The sequence below is a fragment of the Phalacrocorax aristotelis genome, chromosome 4 (assembly GCF_949628215.1).
Source record: "Phalacrocorax aristotelis chromosome 4, bGulAri2.1, whole genome shotgun sequence".
In the NCBI taxonomy this organism is placed as follows: domain Eukaryota; kingdom Metazoa; phylum Chordata; class Aves; order Suliformes; family Phalacrocoracidae; genus Phalacrocorax; species Phalacrocorax aristotelis.
Window position 1 is genome coordinate 6,613,571 of NC_134279.1, and position 22,001 is coordinate 6,635,571.

At 37.3% G+C, this 22,001-nt stretch overlaps 1 protein-coding gene across 10 annotated transcripts in view; it reads right to left on the reverse strand.

The window, feature by feature from the left end:
* The window catches only part of PRDM5 (PR/SET domain 5), an 88,540-nt gene that overhangs the window by 25,658 nt on the left and 40,881 nt on the right, over window positions 1-22,001 (reverse strand). For 4 of the 10 annotated variants that reach the window (XM_075090158.1, XM_075090159.1, XM_075090156.1 and 1 more), the window contains 4 exons: window positions 18,684-18,770; window positions 17,189-17,282; window positions 11,267-11,427; window positions 8,479-8,572 (listed from right to left, as the gene is read on the reverse strand). In XM_075090158.1, coding sequence (XP_074946259.1) covers window positions 8,479-8,572; window positions 11,267-11,427; window positions 17,189-17,282; window positions 18,684-18,770 — 436 coding nt within the window. Of the gene's footprint in view, window positions 1-1,109; window positions 3,903-8,478; window positions 8,573-11,266; window positions 11,428-17,188; window positions 17,283-18,683; window positions 18,776-22,001 lie in introns of all 10 variants that reach the window. The other 6 variants (XM_075090162.1, XM_075090160.1, XM_075090161.1 and 3 more) reach the window with 4 other exon arrangements.

The window sequence follows — 22,001 nt, forward strand, 5'->3', positions numbered from 1 at the left end:
CAATTTTCACAATATTTATGGTAAAGTATAATCCATTTTAAAGGCCTAACTTAAGGCTGGGTGGTGGAGAGGGGAAGAAGGGAGACTCCGCCATCACCCAACAGTGGTGGAAAGGCAGCAGTTCACCTGGGGAGGAATTTGGAGGCAAGGGGGCCATCTGGATCACACATGCAGCGCTCCATACCAGGTGATCAACAGGGCAGCCCAGAATGGGAATTGCAGGAGGGCTTTTTCAGTCAGAGATAACCTGGGGTGATGACAGCATTCAACAGCAAGTAACGATGGGCAAAAGGTTAACAGATATAACAAAATTATAACCTGTGACATATGCTTTAGAACATTATTTCTTCATATAGAGCGTTTGACAGCTTTACACATTTATCCTCTGCTGCTGCTGTTCTGTACACGGTGTTCCCACCAAATTAAAAAGGAAGTTTGTGTCCTTAACGGTACACAATCCAGTTAATGTATTATACAAATATGTACACACAAAGAAACAAAATACACAGAACTCAATTTCTTCCCCATGAAAGGAACTTAAATAGGAACTAAGTTAAATAGGAACTCAAGGAACCAAGAGAATTCAACAGAACTTAAATTGGAAAATGCCAGAAAACCAATTATTGCAGATGAAAGATTCACACTTCAAGAAAATATTCAGTAAATTTCATTACCTTGGTGTTGTACAGCATGTCAAATGGCCCTTGAGAAGACAAAAGCTTCTTCAAAATAATAAATTTCCTCTTGCTTAGAGGTGGCTGTTTTCTAGATACCGAGTAGCATTTTCAAAAGCATTCAATACCCCAGGTCTCTTAAGCATTTTTATGATGTTGACCAGGGATTCTAGGAAGGGAAAATAATGGGAGAGTAATCCAGAAACTTGGCCAACTGCAGCAGCTAGCTGCTCTCTTTACAATACCTGGACTAGACAATAAGAACAGTGATAGGACCTATACAAAATTCTGGCCTGCCTGATTTTCAACCATTAAACACACAAACACAAAAACAGGAGGAGCTTTCTCATGCCAAGAACCAAACAACTTCATGATTTCAAAGATAAAATACTTGTGGATGTCAGTGGAGACAAGGCCCAGAAACCCCAAATATACCTGTAATTCTACACTCATAGTCAGCCACATAAAGAAAGGGATAGCTCTTTGACTGCTCTGAGGAGGAGAGTCCTGTTGTCTGAGAGAAACAGAAAAACAGTTCTCAGGTATAGGTCTATTAGAGACATTTCTTACACATTCTTCACTTTAACCAACATTCAAACTTGGCAGACTCTGAAGACAAGAGGTTAAATATTTCTGCCTTTCTTTTTCTCCTTCACTGATGATGAACAACACTAAGCCTGTGTATTTGTGAATGCTTTCTAACCAAGCTCCTATTTTCCAGGCACAAGGGACAACTAGAATTGCTTTTATGTAAAGTTAACCAAACACATTTTACCATTCACTGAAAATGGTTACATGTTTAATAAGAAAAAAACCTGAATGCTATTCTTTTCAAAACAAGGGGAAACCAGATTGCTTTAATCATTTATTTTTCTATTAATACTCTTTTCTTGTAAGTACTTAACCATGACTTATTCTTTGAGGCACAGAAGCAGTATTTTCACAGCTGGGAAGGTTTGTTTTCTGCAAAGTTTTGGGTTTATTCAGAGAATTCAGATTAACTGTAGTTAAGACCAATAGTCAAAATGTGTGTCCTATCTGGTCCATAAAAATTGCTATGATATAAATTGAGGTTTTAGCTACTTGTAGCTAAATGAATTGTTAAAACTAGTAAATGACCCTACAAAATAAGAAAAATAAGAAGGCTATCTGAATCTGTACAGTAAAGCTTGAAATAAGTACCATTATTACTTACTTCCAGACTCTCATCACTTCTACAGTGGTATTAAGATTTTCCTCACAACAAAAACTCCAGACACTTAAAGAATAAAACAGTTTAATTCTTTGCATCCATCAGTGGAATTAAGCAATTTGGTTTCCCAACCAAATCTTTTAAAATATATGCATTAATCAATCAGTAATTCATTTGATCTAAAGATATCACTAGCATTCAAATAATCTATCCCTTATAAGAACATTTCTTCAGTCATGGAAGCAGACAAGAAGCTGACAGCTGCATGAAACTTTACAGGTACTATTAAAGATTTAACTGTTGTCTGGAGATAAACAGGACAATGATGTATAAACTGAAAGGTTTAGAAATGCAGAATCCTTACCTTTGAGGCCTTCTGCAAGCTCCTTTTTAAATTTGGTAGATAAAAGAGAGATCATTTATAAGTTATTGAATAGAAACAACCTATCTGTAGACATTTGCAAGCTGTTCACTGACTAGATACAGATACATTTTTTCACATACTTCATAGTGATATGAGAGGAAGTTCCTTTGAGCACCCCTTTTATCTTTTTTTTTTTAATGTAAGAAAATATAAATTACTTATAAGGTAATTTGCCAGATTTGCTAGAATGAGGACCCTGGCTATACATTATTTCTTATGTACATGAACCAACAGTCGCCTGTTTAGCTATTAAAACTTTGGACACGTATTTCACACAGTAATAAATAAGAATTATACTGCATTTCAACTCACGACTTCCTACTACTTTCAAGTCTCTCATGTTCACGGATGATTGAACTACTGCTGTTTACCAAAGATTTTTATTAATACCACAGAACTAACGGTTTGTTTGGTTACTTAGGAATTTTTACATGAAAGTGCAAAATTTGGGCCTAGAATTTTTATTCAGTTGGACCTCAAGTATGATTTTAAATATGCTCATATTCCTAGTTAATCAAATAGTAGAAATGTGACTACAATGGCAAAGTTAGGACCATAACATCAGGCTCTCAATGCAGAGGATGAGAGACATCTCAAGAAGGCAAGCAGCACCTAAAGTTACAGGGGACAAGTACAATGAAGTGTTTTCACGAGCTTATAAAACAGTCATTAATTAATGGAAATGGAAATTGAAAAGGTAAGCTTGTGTTCCATATCCTGTGCTGACACAAAGGATGTGGAAGTCCACGGTCTGAATGCTTTTTCTTGTTTTAATGTAATCACTTGGTTTTGTCTTTTATTCACGTGCATGGAAGCAAATTTACAAAGAACCTTCTTAACTCATGCTTACAAAATAAAGCTGCATTTTCCACATACCAGAGAATATAATGTAAGAATGCCACTGTCGTGGTTTAGCCGGCAGCTCAGCCCCACACAGTCGTTCGCTCACTCCCCCACCGGTAGATGGGGGAGAGAATCAGAAGGGTAACGCTCGTGGGTTGGGATAAGAACAGTTTCATAATTAAAATTAAAAGAAACAACAGTAGAAATGCAATGTAAAGGAGAACAACGAGAGGCACAAAGCCCCGGGGGAGGGGGGAAGGGAGTGGGGGGAGGAACGAACCGCCGAAACCAACCGCACGCGCCGCAGCCGCCCGCCGACCCAGCGCCGCGCCGCTCCCGAGACACAAACTGCCCCCCGCTTAATATACTGGTCATCGTGTCACGTGGTATTGAATGAACATGCCATTGGCCAGTCGGGGTCAGCCGCCCCCGCCATGGCCCGGCCCCTCCCAGCCCCCCCCGCCACGCGGCAGAGGGCGGGAAGCTGGAAAGGTAGCCGACCCCCCACGGTGAGGAGAATTAGCCCCTTCTCAGCCAAAACCAGCACAGCCACATTAAGTCATGGCTTTTAAATCGTATAGAATAGAAACATTAATCTTTTCAGAAAACATTTAGAACAGATGTAAAGTCACAGATATCTTACTGGCTTTTTATCAGGACTTTGACTGTGATGGAAAAAGGAAAATAAGGTTACTTTTTAACCTATATTTGCACATGTAAGCATTTTCTGGAAGGCATGTATGGTCATCAGTTGTCCCTCCACCAGTCCCTGTGTAACAGAGTAGATAAAAGAGAGCATAGAAAGACAGAATTACAGTTAAAATGCTCAATTCTCTTAACTCAAAAATAAATTAACCTGTAAATCTACCTCAACAACTTCCATTGTTCCACACATTGATGTGCTTACATCCCAGAGATGGAAGGTGTTAGGATACAAGTAATTAGGAAAGCAACAGTATAAATATCAGACAGATTAAATGCGTGTGTGTGTACATATACATACACATATTACATAGGCACACACAAATACATACATACACACACAAGACAGCAATTAACATATATAAATACCTATGTAAAAGGCAACTGTGAAGCTGTACAAACCACAGCCAGTAACTGTTAACACTAAAAGCTGCTTGAAACTTTAAGGGAAGTAATTAACCTCCTGGCCCCCAGTTTTCAAGCCTGAGGAGCAGACCATAGAATTTCTTTCACAATTTATGAACAAGCCAAGGAATTTACATCACAGTCAGAGGATTCTTTTGCTGAATTAACCCCAGCTCCCCCTGACCCTAAGAAGTCATAAACCAACAGGATACAGCAGAGGGAGAATGTGCTATAGTGTTTCAGCTGACCTACAGAGTGCTGTCTCTGTCATGCCAAGGCTGGAAACCCAGATGATGAATTACAGAGCAATATACTAGGTTCAGATGCAGACATCAACCCCTTCCCTCTATACATGCACATGCAGACATGTTCACTCACCCCAAACCAGCTCAGTTTCTGCAAAAGGCAAAGTACTGTCAGGGCTCATTTACAGAGTCTTACTCTTAGATAAAAGAAGGGAAAAATTGCTTATCAAGGAAGCATGCATATATCTGTGAGTAACAACATTGAAGACCACATGCTGCGTATTAAATAAAAGCCAAAAAACCCATTGAGCTTCTCTTTTTGTATACGGATTATTAAGCATATCAAAAATACAGTTCCAAAGCAGAACAAGGAGGGTACACAAGAACCTCAACTTCTATAAAGAACGGCTTTATAAATAAAAAAAAAATAAAAATTGATACACTACTCCTTTTAAAAGAAGGACTCTTCCTAGCTTTATTTTGTAAATACAGAACAAAGCCTCTTATACAAAGTAGTAATAAAAACAAAGTCTAGCTGACCACGTGCACAAAAAAAAGGGAATAACACAAGTGTCTGCACCAGGACCTCAAACTTAACCAGGTGGAATCACTAAGACACGAAGGTCTTCGCAATATTTACACTTAGAGCGTACTGCTTATTTGCACCAAAAGCTTAGCCCCAGATGAAGGCCTGTTCACAAAGATGAATCATCTCTTGAAAACAGACAGTGGCTGGTTGTTTCACCTCTAGCTCAGACTGAAAAGTGATACTTTGAAGCCTGACCCAAAAAAAAAAAGGAGGGCACAGTTTTGAACTGATTAATTCAAAACCACAGAATTTAATAGATACCAAGAGCATGAAGTATTCGACATCGCAACATTTAGCAACTGAACATTCATCACTGAATAAAATAAGTTTCTGACTCCACTGTTTGATGAAAATTTCTGACTGCTCAGAAAATGCCTGAAAAGTTGTAAAGGATTTCACGATGCAGTGAACTTTATTACTAAAAGCCATCAAATGCGTACTCAGCTTTTTTTGTACTGTTTGCAGCTGACATGGATTCCCTTCACCAACTACCCTTACTTTCTTTGGAAAAGATACAAGTTATTTCTCAGAAAGCTATGCTTCCTCAGGCTTGCTGAACATTGGACAACAATTCCCTCTTGTGATTAGTCTGCAGGTATAATGAACGTTAACAACTTGGCTGAAGTCTTCAGGTACAGCACCAGTCAAAACCACCTCTCCAGAAGTACAACATGAATCTAACCATGGCATTTTCTCACTAAACCTCACAAGGCATTTTGCCATATAACTTACAGATTTTCTTTTTAAACCACAAGTCACAACTTAGCAGCAATTCCCCCTGCCCTTTTTTTCCCCTCCACATTTCATGAGGATAATCAAGAAATGGTGAGGAACTGTAACAGAATGACATCAAAAACAATGATGAAAATGTATTTCAGTTGATTCTCAGAGTGAAGGATGTGAATCACAAAATTCTCCACCAAAAATGTGATTAACATCAGCACGGCAGCTAGACTGGAAGAGGAAAGGATCAGAGTTTATTTATCACATGTCGTTATAAATTACTTTAGCAAGGCATTTTTCCTGAATTAGTAACTCCCTTTAATATGAGGGCTTCCAGCTTTTTAGATAGAGAAAAAGGCCTTGAAAGGTTCCCTCCTTCTTCTGCAGTGTTATTCTTTCATAAGTGGTTTTCACACTGCATATTCCTGGAATTCCAACCCGTATCATCTTGCAAGGTAGTTTCTCCCACTGTTATTTAATTTACAAACTACTGGAAATCTTCAGTACCTTTCTACTTCGAGTAAGTTCAAAATGTCATAGTTTACTGTTTCTCACATAACAGCGGCTACAAATTTTGCAAGGCTCTATAGTCAAGGTTAGAGGTCTCTGGTGTGTGGTTTCATGAAACCCACCTTAGCCTAACTCCTAAATTTAGGAAAGCCTGCTTGAGAGAGATGAAACATTAAATATAACTGGTAGCGGCACATGTGTGAAAAGCATTTTCACTCAGACATCTATAAAGCATTTTCCCCAAGAGCTATCTGTGCTATCAACTTGAAAAACTAGAGCCCTTCTACTCTGTGCAAACTGATGTGTGACATCAATAGTACACAGAAAACATACCTGAAGTTTAGGAAAAGGGTCTGTGAAATCAGAAAAAACAAAAGCACCACACTAGTAAAGGCAATAAAGACGACTTGCCTGCAAAAAACATTGGAATGTGATTCCATAGATCATTAATAAAGAATTAGAGTAACATTCTGATATTCCTTTAAGCATTGGGAAAAAAAACCTATAAAAGTTCTAATTTTTATGAAAGTCTACTACACCAAAATATCAGAAAATTAAAGGGTAATGTAGCTTCTCATAGGATGGCAGGTCAAGGTAAAGAAATATCCATAATTAAAACAGCAAAATAACAATGAAAAAAGTTAACACAGGTTAGAAATTGAGGCAGCCATATTCCTAGAAGCCTAGACTGATGTGCTGAGTGACTAACAATACTATTTAATTGCTTCCTTTTACTCCTGTCTACCCAGTTCATTAAAGGACAGCCCAGGTGGGTAAGCAGTTGGTCCTTCCAAAAGGCACAGTGCCCAAGGGTTCTCTAAATCCTCATACCACTATGCTCCGTGAGTGCTGGTGGGGTTTTTTTCTTCCCCTTGTCTACATCTTCAGGAAGTCAAAAAAGAAGAGAAACCCACAGCTGACAGGACTGAGGACTGAAGACAAAGACAGAACAGGTGAGATTGTCCAGGAAGGGCTTTGAAAGGAGTTGATAAGGTGGACTTGCGGAAGAAAGAACAAGAATAAAGAGAAGGAACGGACAGAAGTGCTGCACTGCGATTCTGGGTCTTGACAGCTTTGACCTTCAGTGTCTTTTGTGCCTATGATTATACAGTATACATGAACCACCTGAGCAGAATCCGTACATGCAGGCGTATATGTAGATGTTTTTATATAGCTGCTATGAGGGATACATGTTCCAAAGATGAATTCTGTAAAGAATACAAACTAAAGATAAAAGTCAATTTCAGCCTTTTTTCCTGGCTGCAGGACCACGATAAAAATTTGCTAGTGTCTACAGCAGTCAAATTAAAAAATCGCAGCATCTCAAAAACTAGTAAAGCCTGTAATATTAACAGGTCTTCTTGACAGACTGAAGTGGTTAAGACTTTTCCAAACATAGCAGAAGCCAAATGATTAAAAACACCAATTCTATTATCTCCCTGCAAACCAGATTTGCTTATGTGAAGTGAATGGAACATCATAGGAAGGCTATTTGTTAACTGAAGCTTTGACTACCAAAGGCAAATCTATACCATTATGTGTTCGCTACAAATTATCAAAAAAAAAAAAAAACCACCTTTCAGTTGCCTGCCACATAGTTGAATGAAAGTGTGAGCTTACAAAATGAAACCTCTCAGCAGGACAACATGACTGATTTATTTTCAGTGTGTTTACAGAAGCACATATATAATATGATAGGGAAACAGAAACGTAAGCTGGGTGGCAATAAAAAAATAAGTTAAGTAACTCAGACCCAGGAATATTAGGAGATCAGCAGAATGAGTCAGATGTTACAACAGAAAATAAATTTTTACTTAAGAGCATCCTGAACGTAGAAAACTCGAATTTGGGTAACATGCAGGTTATGATAAGGTCAGAATTTACACAAATACAAAAGCAGAGTTTCTAAACGCCTTAGCAGCCAGAGAGATGAATGGACTCATAGTTTATATACATATAACTAACTATTCATATATATACACACATGCAGTCAGGCAATTACAGTTGAGCATAAAATCTGGTTTTACACATTAAGCAGGCAAAATGGCTGAAAAAAGGTGCTGTGTTAGGCCTACCCATAAATTTGCATTTCTGATTGCGGACATACTTAGAGATACCTTGTTACATATTCAGAAGGTCTTCTCTATACATGATTATAAATAACTCTGTACCTGTGTGGCTTCGAATATGAACTCTCAGTGTTCCATTGCTTGCAAACTTCTGTCCACAATATGGGCAAATCTTCTCTTTTTCTCCTGTGTGAGTCTACATGGGGTGGGGAAAAATAGGAATGAAAGCTTCAGCATAGCTTTAAAAAAAGTGAAATGGCGAGTATTTTAACTGTATTGACATTGACCACTATTGTCACCATTATATATTATATACCATCACATCAGGCAGAGATTCTAAGGAATTAGCCACAGGCGTTCTTTCAATTTTCTTCTAAAACTTCTAAACAAATCTTATTATTGATGGCAAAATAAACTGACTTTTCACTTCCTAAGTTTACTATTTCCTAACTAGTTACTCTTAAAAACGCCCAATTCACCTTTGGGTATTTTCATGATTGCAAGAATAAGACACCTATTTTGCAGTTTGACATCTGTGATAGTGGTTTCTAAACCAGCAAACAATAATTTGGTTACCTAACAAAATTAATCTTCATAAATGGGTCTATTCTTAAAGGTTTATAATTTCATGGAATGTTATTACATTATGAAATGTAGTGAAAATAGTTTACCTAACCTAGTATAACCTTTCTTGTTGCAAACTTGAACCAGAGCTTTAAAAATTCTCTACAGAGATTTGCGCGTATGATTTCTGACTGCCTCATATAAACAGAACTCAGCCACCAGTTCATCTGAAGTGTGACAGACAACAATTTTTCAAAGTGCAAAGTTCTCAGTGATTTCAGTCAACACAAATTGCATACTGGATCCTATCTAGTTTATATTAAATGCTAGAATCAGATTGCATTTAGAGAATTGATCGTGAGAACTATGTTGTAATTGTCACTGAATCATACCCTAAGCTTGTCTTTTGAAATCAAGCTTTTAAAGCTAGAGCACCTTGCTGATAAAAGAATTATTTTGAAACTGAAAAACAAATAATCACAAACTCCCAATCCAACCTGCATGGTCAACAGCAAGACCACCTTGAAGGAAGTTACATACAGAGGTTCTCATTGTTTTTCACACTGTACTTTCAACACTCAGCTCTGGACTGAAGATTTATCAGCCTATTGAATAACTTGTCCTTATAACTGTCACTGCTCTTTTAGTGAAGAATTTTTGATTACTTTATTTACAAGTGTTAATTTAAATGGGATAGGAAAGAGAACACATTAAATTATATATACAGCTGACAATTTGGGTTTCAAGCTTTGCACTTGACTCTCTTCAGATAGGGATATTCTTTATTTTTATAACAGACATTGAAGTGATATAAAATTACTCATTACATCATAAAAAACTCATCTCACGTAGTACATATTATGCTGCAGCTGAAGGAAGAATAAATGAGACATCATTTCAATACAGGACAGATTGCGTAGCTTTCATTACTTGACATTAGGGACATGAACTTTAAGGCCCTCTTGATTAGGACGGAGTTCTTCAGAAATCACTTGTATCTCGAACAGCAACATTGGGGGATACCAGACAGACAGCTACTAATTCATTCCAAACAACAACAACAAAAAAAAATTAATATAAAAGAAGAGAGGAAGAGCATCCTGTAATAAAAGGTTCTCTCTCCATTACAGCAAAAGTCAACTGATTTCACAGGCTGAAAAACAACTCATGAGGCAGGTTATTTGAATCTCAATCATCTTATAGTACATCTACTGAAATCTACAAACAAGGCAACCCCATGTCACGCTAGTTCTTCTACTGTACAGGTGAAAGTCTTCCACTAAGTGTATCTGGGAGAAATACATCTTGGTTATAGAGTTATATGTCACTCAATCACAAGAAACTTTACTTTCCAGCAACTATAATTACTAAGTAACTTAATGCATATTAAATATAAATATAAGACAAGCAGCATTTAAAACAGACTGAAGACAAAGACAGGCAGCAAATACATCAACACAGATTTAATGGAATATCAAGTCCTTTGAAAGACCACAAAAGAAACCAAAGAGACTGTTCCCAGTTGGTTCCATTACTTTTTGCCATCTGTAAACACGTTAAAAATCAAACACACATTAAGGAGGCCGTGCTGTCTATTACATTAGAAAACTCAGCAGTTTGCTATCTGCCAGTAACTTGACTTAGGCTCCAAAGACATGTGCTAGTTCCCACACCTGTAAGACACCGAGGGGTTGGAGAAATGTTGAAAGACCCTCTAATATTTTTTCCTCAATTTTCAATATAGATTCATGTTGTAATGCACAGTACTCACCATGATCATGTGCTGAAAATATTGTACCATGTAACTCAGTCACACTCAGTTTTGTTATGATAATTTTACATGCATATATGAAGTGCATACAGTATGGCAAACAACATATCCATGATGATTTTCAACAAGCTCTCACAACCTGCATTTGGTGGCAACACCTGAGCTGATTCTCCTAAGCTGATTTGTTCTTGATTCAATTCTTCACATTTGTTCCCTGTGACATAAATCCTACCTCAGGCCAAACTAGTGAGCAAGTTCACCCCAGTTCCATTGCAGAGATTGGTGGAAAGGAGTATAGTAAGAGCAGCACAGCAAGGCCTGTCCTGCTATACACCTGATGCTGGAGTACCTACACTGGATTTATACATATGCACCCGCTGCAGATCCTGCATGCCACCAATAACCCCACTATTGCAATAACCATTTTAGAATGTTAAGCACTGTCACAGCTTTCTACTGAACAGCCAGAAATGCTGAATCATCTGGGGATTTTACGTTTAATCACAACTTTAAGGGCACAGAACGAATTAATACGATAGAACTGGTTCTACTCACTTTTTTATGACTCTTCAGGACTGAGGGTGTCACAAAAGCTTTGTCACAGAGATCACACTTGTATTTCTTATGTCCATCGTGTACAACTTGAATATGAACATTTAATGTGTCCTTTCTTTTGAAAGTAGCATCACAGTGATCACACTTGAAGGTTCTCTCACCTTATAAAGAGAAACACAATGTTTAAGGATACCAGATTTTTGTGGAAATATTATTGTTTCAGAAAAATTAATAAAAGCAACAAAGACAAATGAAAAGCTAAGTCCTGAGAACAGAAAGAAAAGAAATATCACATCAGGTAAAAATGTCACTGGGATATTAAGAAAGTAGAAAGAATTCATCTTAACAGCAGAGCCAGAAACGTGAGATTAAACTCTACAGCCAAAGGTGACATGGCAACCAGTGGAAATGGCTTCCACTGAAATGGAGCACAGGTTTTATCAGCACCTCCAGTAACAGACTCCCTTTATGGTAACAAGCAAAAAGATTAAATAGGCTTTTAGATTAAATAGACATTTTCCTCAAGTTAGGAGGATTCTCAGAACTAGAAATACTCACTTTGAGTAACCTATCTAATTCACATGAATAGAGGCAAACTCATATCGCAAAGATGAAGTAACTTTTAAGCATTACAGCAGTATTACTATTCAAACTGTGGTGATGTGGTTGAAGGTTATGGCTGAGGCCCAGTTAAACCTATTGCTAATAGTTTTAAAATTCAATTAATTACCTAAGAGAGGGGAGGAGACATTCTATTCTGAAAATCTGTGTACATCTTTTGAGCGAAAGAAAAAAAAAAAGACATGACTCTTCAGATAAATGATTACCATGAACCTTCTCTTTGTCACTCCTGTGAATGCAAAAGAGAATATTCTCTTCTATTTGTCAACTTCTTAATTAGAATTACAAGTTAAACATCTGCAACATGGCATTCATTCAGAAATTCACAGTCTGAACTGGAAATCAGGTAGGTGCTCATATCCCAAAAAACTTTCCAAGCAGTAACAACGCAAAGAAAGATCACCATAATCTAAGGCCTACCCTCCGTGCCTTATTTTTCAGGACAGATGTCTGATCTGCAGCCTCCTGATCCATATGAATAAGATACAGACTTGAATAAGCACACACTACTTTTTTCCAGTAGCACTGATGCACATGTAGAGGTACATGTATTTCCTTGCTATAGCTCCTTAAAGCATGAAATCATCCAGTCCCAGTACAAAGGTCAATATGAGTGAATATTAAAACCCATTTGATGCTACATGTTGAAGCAACAAAAAACTTTTTCCTTTATTATATATTATACATGTAATACATATGAGTGAAGCTTATCAAAACAGTGGTGCCTCAAGTACCCACAGACATTCCCAAGCCTAGGTAACCTGTTTCTCTCCCCCATAAATCTACCATAACTGCCCCCACCCCCCACCAGCACCCTCTCATTCTCTGTTGGTTTGGAAATATAAGTGGTTTAGTCTTGGATGACACAAGAATAATATGCTAAAAGGTATTAGAGTGTAAGTTGTCTTATGCTAAAATACTTTCAGTGTAGCTATTGAAAAAAATTTTCAAGGTCAACAGGGATGCAATTTAATATGCTGTTATGTGGAGGCTTAACACTGATACTGCTTCTAACTGTTCAGAGAATTACTTCAGTCCTCGTCTTGGGAACATAAGACTACCCTGCTAACAAAGTGAAGTCATGATTATTTTAACTGAAGCAACATGCAATTTTCTATTGCTTCAACGAAAATATTCAAGTAGTAAGTTCTTTTAAAGTTACTTCTTGTAAGAACTTCTAGGCATCGTGGATTATTTTTTTTTTTTGGTAGTCATTTGTTTGTTTCCATCTCTTAATAACTTAGCTCCAAGTCAGAAAAGAAATTGAAAAAATGTAAAGCAATACCAGACATAATTTGAATGAATTGCCACATCTTCTGAAGTCAGTCATATCTGTATGATTTCCATAAATTTACGTGATATCAATATGGTTTAAGACATGATTTGACATTTGTTGAGTTTCAGGAGGATTTGCCCTTTTTATCGTTAAGTTTTGTTTAGCATCATTCTTATCATTTTCAGTACTGCACTTCTATTACGATTTGAGAAGATAAATGACTTTCAAACAACAACAAAAAATAATAAGTTAGCCAGAGATTAACCAGTTTTCAAATAAAAAAAACCTCTGAAGTCAGGGAATTTCAGCACTAACATACTGTTCAACCATATCTCCTCTGTGTACACACATTATAATACTCTTCAACTATATATAGCTGCAATGCCAAGTATGTATTTAGCCAAGTCCTGGCTTCAGTTTAGCAAAATTTTTCAACACGTGAAGTAACGGGAAGCCTAGAATTGGCTATTTTTTCAACTGTTACCCTGGATGAAGGCAAATAATCAGTATTTCTCCTCAGCTTCCTTCTTTAGCAGAAACCCTATATCTCATTACAGAAGAGCCATCAGAACACTGTCTCCACTCACAGTTGGCTCACTGAACAGTTTTTGTGTCTTCCCTTTTTTTTTTTTGTCTGAAGCCTTAGACAAAGATATACAAAAACTTCATTAAAAATACCATTAATGCACAACTTTGGAAGGAGTTTCAGAAGCTTCCTCAACAGCATAAACCAAAAGTCTAAATCACTTGTGACAAGATGTGAGTGTTAAAACTCCCTGAGCACCTCTGGAAATCCTCTTGTAGAAGACTGCAGGAAAAAACAGAGCTATGCAACCGATTTCATGATAACTCATTGTTGTGATAAAGAACAAAGCGATTTCATATGGTAAATGTAAGAACACGTCTGTTGCTTAAGAACTATCACTGCCAAAAAACAAACTCTACTGCCTTTGGCAGATAAGTGTACTACTAAAGTTACCAAATAAATTTCTAATATTAATGTGTAAGAAAATGAATTTCCATTAACACAGTATCACAGAATAGTGGGGGTTGGAAGGGACCTCTGGAGATCATCTTGTCCAACCCCTCTGCTTGAGGAGGTACATCTAGAGCATGGGGGCACAGGACCAGTAAATAGGTTTTCACCTTGCTAGATCAAGAGGTTTGCTGCAAAATAAAATAGCAAAAGATCTTCAGGTCTAGGCACTTTTTCAGAGGAAAGGAAAGTTTTTCAGAGTACTTCACGTGAAACTATGATATCTATATCTATGATATCCATAAACGCCTCCAAAGACGGAACCAGAGCACTGACATAATATATCCTACGGTGCTTTCCCCCAGAAATACACAAGATAATGTGAGTGTCGTTCCTGGGACTGGCTTTATCTACTGCACTGATGCGCTCTCTTTATGTCAAAACAAGATAAGGAAAGTCAGGGCTCCTTGTGCTTTACTTGAAATGAGCAATCTTCAGTGCCCGCTACTGCTGACCCGTGTAGAAGGAGCTAATTAGTATTTCTCTTACTAACAAACATTATGCACGTAGATTTTTACTCTGGAAAGCAAATATATTAAAAGGATGATGTCCTTCTCAACAAATGCAATCCTGCTCATGCCTGTCTACACAATCCCAGACAACTGAATGATCCAAGCGAAAATGCTCAGGGATACTCATTCTTGTTAGCCAAGTCTCTTAAGGCCTCGCGAGCTAGTGTTAGCCAAGTATGATCTACCATACACTTATTATGTATCATATATCCTTCCTAAACACTACAGTTGAGAATAAAGGGTTAGCCCCAGCAGTGCCAATGACATAAAGAGAACAGAGTTACTAAAAGTATTACCAGCAGCATGTCTACGAGAAAAAGCGTTTGACTCTCAAAAGACAAGTTATGTTTACACAGCTAGAACCTAGGAGGAAAAAAAGTTTGGATTTTTTTTTTTAATTATTTGTTAGTCAGGCATATTTGATTTTGAGTTTTGAAAGTTATATCCATGACACTTTTTCCAATTTCTAGACCAACAGCTGAAAAGTGAGTTTATGAAATATAATTTTTTTCAGTACATTTAGTTTGTAAAATAAAATTTAAGTGATTCTACATCATTTTACAGAGTGCCTGCTTCTGAAACAACAAGGGGATACTGAATTTAAAAACATACATGATGTAGGCAGAACTTCAATCTTCCTAGACGTTTCAAGCTTCACCAACAACTTTTTCTTTCCTACAGCATAGAACAGTAAAGCCTGCTAAATACACCTAGAGATTCCTGTTTGTTTCTCTCCTTTCTTTATACAACAGGTATATTTCAGTGCTATGAGAGGGACTATCAACCAGCCGTAGCAGGACAATGCCTATAATTCTGAGTTATTTCAAATATGAGAAACTCATTATCATGGCAGTACAAGTTGTCAGTCTCCGAGTTAGGTCACGAGGGGAAGAATTCTACATTTCTTCACTGGGAACACAAGCTCTTCTCAAACAGCGGAGCCCCTTGTTTTAATCACAGCCTTGAACTGAAAAATGTTTATTCTTCGGTTCATCCTAGTAAGAACTTTCCATTTTCTCTTTGCTACTGGTCTGTCAACGCTTCTTTAACAGGACTACAGACAAGAGAGATGCATTATGACTATAAAAGCTTTGCTCATATTTTGCTGTATTAAGAACTCCTTGTTATAAGTTGGTCAGTCATTAGGGTTTTTTTCTCCAACGTAAGAAAAAAAAAGGGTTGAAAAATCTTCCCTGTGATTAATAAAAATATAAAATATTACTGCTTTAAGGCTTTGACTCATTTTGGAGACAGTTTTAGCTAAGATGGCAGAAGTTACCACCTTCAAAGACCTACTCTGCCCCTCAGCAAGACACTTCTCCTTTTGCAACAAGGGAGATTAACTAGTCAATGTCTGTGCCACTGCAGTTCACAGTCTGATATATTTAATATTTGCTTAAATAGCAGTGGTTCGGAACAGCTAAACCTGCCACAAATCACAAGCCTAACTTAGACCTCAAATTTCCTGAGCTCCCATCCTCCTGGAAAAAAAAGCTGAAGTATACATTTTTAGAGAGACCTTTACCAAGGCCTACAATTCTGTGGACTCTGAATTAATACTTTTGGATAGCCTGCAAACGCTTGGTTCACTAGAACACATAGGTGTTTAACTTCCCCGCCCCTTCATATTTAACATTCAACATTGAAAAAAGATTTTATGAAATTCAATGCTTTGTGAAATTGCAGAAGCTTTGAAAAATAATTGTAAAATAACAATCTAAACATACCAGTCCGATAAGTCATCTAACAGAAACACTGTTATACTGGATTTAAAAAAAAAGTTTGGGTTTTTTTAAATTATACCAACATAAATATTCCCCAAATCGAAGCACTGTCTTCTAAACTGCAAGGATTTTGGACCATGAATATTTTCTAAAATCTGAATTGCTGAAATTCACACAGTTGAATGGTAGTCTAGAGCTCTGTAAATATTAGAGAAAATTCCACCAAAAATAAATCTTTATACAGTCAGTTAAAAAACAGTAGATAATGCCAAGAACAAGTTACTCATGAGGGAAAATGGCCACAGCATTCCTCTAGGCTGCTAGTTGTATGCCAGAGGCAGGAAACATTAGCCTGGACTGGCACAGGAGAGAGAACCTCAGTTTCAAGCTCTAAACCAGATTACCTACAAAAGCTGGGTAAGCCACCAAATTATCTCTGCTTCCATTTCTCCTTTCTTATAATGGAGGTAACATTATCACACTTAATGCAGAAAGAAATCTCTTGTCATTATACCTCAAATCATTGCTAGATTTTCTACAGCATGTTTGGATTTGCATTTAAGTGCATTTAAAGACAATGTTTGAATTTGGCTCTGAATTTTTTAACTCCCTGGGGTTAGAGTTGAATCTTAACACTAATTTAACATAGCAAGTTGCATATTGGAGCAAGGTGCCATATGTCCATATGTCTGTTTTTCTCAGTCAAATGTGAGAACTGAGGAAGTTCTTTTTCCTCTCTGACTTATCACTTACTGTTATGGATTAACAGATGTCTTTGTAGAGAGAATGGGGTTCGGAACAAAGCTTTGCATTCCTCACACTGGAACGGTCTCTCTTCAGAATGGGTCTGCAGATAAAAGACAACATGTCAGAGGAAAGGCTCAGCGAAATCAATTAGCTGTCATTACAGTAATTATAGCTAATTTTCTAGACTGGATTCAGGAGGGGATATCATAGCAATTTGAAACATCAGGGGATGAAGAATTAAAACAATCATTCTGCCATTATCCAGAATGCTGAAAGTCAGCACAGCAGCTACCTAATAAATGTACCTTCCCAGTTCTCAGAAGTCTTACATGAGGTGTGCATGTAAACAGAAACAAAAATATAGAATAACCAGGAAAAAAACCTACAAGCCCATTTGCATTGCTTCATCAGTACTAACACTGGCCTTAAGTACCTACTGATATGAATAAATGCTTCAAAATTAAGCAAATGTAGACAAAACCCTTTTTCTCAGTTAAGTTTGAAGGCAAAACTGATCTGATTATAGCAAGATAGTATCTAAAATTTGGCAATGAAAATTTCCCAAATCATGAGACTAGTCTTACGTATCCATGTTTCGGCTTCTTGTAAGAAAAGAAAAAAGGAGAGAAAAAACAAAACCAAAAAAACCACAGAAGCATCAGTACTAAGATTTTTGTTTGCTGTAGAGAAATTCATTGTAGCTGAGAAACAGCCTCAAAGCCATAAATAAACTAAAAGGCTAAGCTTGGATGAATCTCTCAAACTGCAGAATTGCTGAAGGAAGTTTCTTTTCTGGAGCTTAGGAAACATTCAGCTTCATTCTACTTTGGTAAATTTCAAAGCACTTTCCCTGTTTCCTAGTGTTACTAAGTGCGCCCCCACTGTAGATAGCAAATTTATCCATACAATTTATCTACCTGATTTCCTACTATTTTTGCCAAGGAAAGCAAGTTTGAAAGGAAAAGGGGACGGACAATAAGTGTTTTATAATGTGCACAAAATTAGGTAAATGAGTTAATTTTGTAGACTAAGGGTATATATTGGCATAGTACGTATTTATATAATCTATTTCTGCTATTCATAATACCATATGACATTTATAGCTACCCCTTAAACTACAGAGAAAAAGGGACTGTGGGGAGTCAGCATAATTATTTAGATGTAGACTGAGGGACTTGAACCTAGACTGACTTTTAACACAAATGTCCTCCTCTTACATACACGGGAGTACCAAAACATTAGAGTACTTGCAATGATATTCAGAGGCATTCAATTCCAAGTCAATTCCTTGACCTCAGCCTATGTCACTTAAAGCAAAAAGGCAACTGGAGCACCACCAAATGTGTGGAATACATCACACATTCCATAAAATCTGCTGATTGTTTCAGTCCAGCTTCTACAGGTTTATGTCACAGTTTGCATTAGTTGACACCCTGCTTGGCAGTCTCAGCAGTCAGGCCAAGGATTGACAGGACATGAAGAGACTGAACTACCTTCTCACCTCAATAGGTGGTTCCTCCAGAACAGGGTTGAGACATATTGATGAGACACTGTGGGGAAGCTCGCAGTGCTGCTGTCTGTGCTGTACCTGTTCTGTGGATAAATAGAAGGGTTCAGTCTCTAGGGCTGTCAATCTGGCACCTTTCACGAGCGCAAAATTCATGTTGTTTATTTTTAAAACGCCCTGTTTTAGAACACTCACCACTTGAGTGATAGCTCTGAAAAGCACAGTGATTTGTACAGAATTCCTTGACAGTTCTCTTAGTCTTTTGATCAAAATACAAGTATTCACCTGCACATCTTAACTTCACTACAAAGAAAACCACCTAACTAGGCATACCCATATGCAAGGGTACACAGATCATCTGCCCTTTTTGTGAATGGTCCAGAAACAAGCTAGGTCTATTACAAAAAGCCATGCAATCTTAATGAGAAGTATCCCCCAAATAAGCATATTAGTTCTAATACTGTCCTTTTTTGTCCTACTAATAGGTTCCAGATCAGAGATGGCCTCCATTTCAGTCAGAGCAGGGCTCTAGCCGTTCTTCAGATTCAGTCATCACCAGCTTTGTGATGTTTACCATAGCATTTGTGGAGGCTTAAACCCAGCCCAAGGCTACTTATTGCCAATAGAGAAACTGAAGGAATACAGTCATATCAATTCATTATGCTCCCCAGGACCAAATAACCCTGGTTTAACCATAAACCCTGTCTCTGCTGACCTATTTCTGCTCACTGTCAGATCCTCATATTTTATTCTCTGAACTCAGCCTCTATATGTAGCAACAAAGGAGCAGATGGAACAAAAACTTCGCTTTCTCCTGTATGAAATTAATTTGCATTATATGGCACAGCACGTGCACCTTCATCCAATCTAACCCGGATGAAAGGTGACTACTTTTATCTGTAGCACAATCAAATACTACATTTGCCTCTTAATTTCAGATACTATTCTCTTCCCTTGTCACAAAAATGGAACTATAACCTTCATATGATCACTTAGTCATATAGTCTGAGCTTTTTCAAAGGACACCTGAGCTAGTTCCACATCACATAACACTTCCCAGTGCTGACATCTCCAAGCAAGTGACAAAGCACGCTTGCACACACAGCTACAGAGCAGCACAGCACTTGTATGCAGAAGCAGCACATCAGAGAGGTACCACAGGAAGACTAACAGTTACTGCCTCTCAGTTCTGTAGCTGTAAGGATGTAATGAGTGCTTAGTTAGGGTTCACGTCACAATGCTCCACTGAACAGAGCAGTTATGCTCTTAGCAACTCCACTGTCTATCTCCCAGTGAAATGTGAGGAGCTAATCTCCTTCTGCACCTTTGAAATGACCCAACATTCACCCACATCTGAAAGATGTTTAAAAGCACATGTTGTGGGAGCTATTTTTATTCTGATATTTCCAACATAAAATTAGATTAAATAAGCCCCATAAAGGAATCACAGAAACAACAGCAACAAGTTTCCATCTACAACACAAGAATTCAAAGGCATAAAATGTAGAAGTATCCTGGTTTTTATTATAAATAATGTAACTCTGATGTAAAAGCCACAGTTTTTTCAAGCGTGTTGCTATCAACTTGAAAGCATGTTTTCTGTTTAATGCTGTTAAGTGTTTTTAACTTATTATACCCATCATTCCTACTGCAGGTTTCTAAGCTTCCTGCTACTACCACAGTAACTGCATCCTGGAACTCAAGAAAGCACTGTGAAATTATTCAGAATCCAACTTTTTGTCCTCCGAAAGAAAATGAAACCTAGGAGGACATCTTAAAGGGATACTAATCTAAAGAATCATTAAAAACCCGAGCTGAAGAAATAAACAGAAGTATGATACACAAAGGTTTAAATCTCCACTGTTACTGGATCAACATTCCTGTGAACAAGCAAAAAAACTATTGTCCTCTTCCCCTAGTAGTAGTGAAGCCCTCCCAAAATCACGGCACTTAAAACTATTTTGGCATCCCAAACCACCACATCTTTGACTTACACCTTATGATTGGTTTTTTGTATACACATTCATACTACCCCCTGTTGTCTACTATCTCTCCATGTTAACATTGTTTACTCAATGGAGAGAGGCTTCTATAAAAGAAGAGATTCAGGACATCCATGTTTGTCTCCTGTCTCATGCTCATCTCTTCATTTAGGCAAATGAAATTAGAGACCTAAATGTGGATGTGAATATTCACAGCTGTTTGGGTAAACTTTATGTAAACACAGGAATAAGTTTCTTTCATTGTAGGACAGGGTTGATTTATAGCCAGTGCTATGTGCAAACAGGTTGGGGAAGTAAGTATTCCAACATGCTTTAAGGAATTCTGTCAAAATTAGGTACTCACTAAATCTGTCTGATTTTTAATATTTTTCCCATTAGATGGAGCCTCTAATCCTTGCTTATGCTAGTGGTGCTGCTGCTTTAAACACTGAATTGGGTCAAAGTGTTTACTCATTCATACTTAACCCTGAAGTCCATTTTCAGCCCAAACTCCCTACCAGTAAAATTAACATAAGAAAACATTTAAAAAGTATTCATTTAAGATATAGAAGAATCTTTCCAGATAGTCTTTTATACATTTTTCCTTAGAATATATCCAATTTGTGAGATTCCGTCCAATTTTCTTAATAAAGTCTAAAACATAGGATACAATCACAGCTTATAGGGGAGCTAATCTTGTCCTTCAGCAGGCTTCTGCATGCTTTCTGTTTTAGACAGTCATCACCATTTCATCCTACAAGAGGCATTATTATTACTCTTACATGATTTATGGCTGAAAGTGCAAGAGATGGTGCAAAGATCCTGTGCCAAATTCCCAGATGGCATATAACATGAGCCAAACTGCAAAAGACTTGTAAGTATGGGTATATCAGTTTCATCAAAAGGGGGAAAGAAAGGGGGTACTATTTCAAAAATGTAAAGAATAAAAGAAAAAAAAAGAAAAAAGAGCAAAGGGTTCCAAATACTGGGCACAAAACCAGACAGGTAATGTATTATTTTTTTCCCTTTTTTACACAGTCTTGTAATTCTGAAACAGCAGTCATGGATATAGCCTTGCCATTAAAAATTTAACCCTAGGTTAAAAATAATGACAGGCATTATAGAAATTAGGCCAAGCAGATTTGATCTTAGATCGACAGAAGCAGAGCATCCCTTCATGAGCCTATTTTTCATATAAAGTTTCTTCTGATGTTGTTTTAATATGTGAACACTACCCAGTGCAAATCCAGTATAATTTGAAAGCATCTGCTGCTAGGTCCAACTGACTGCAACAGGACTACACTTAGTTTTATTCAAATATGATATTTTA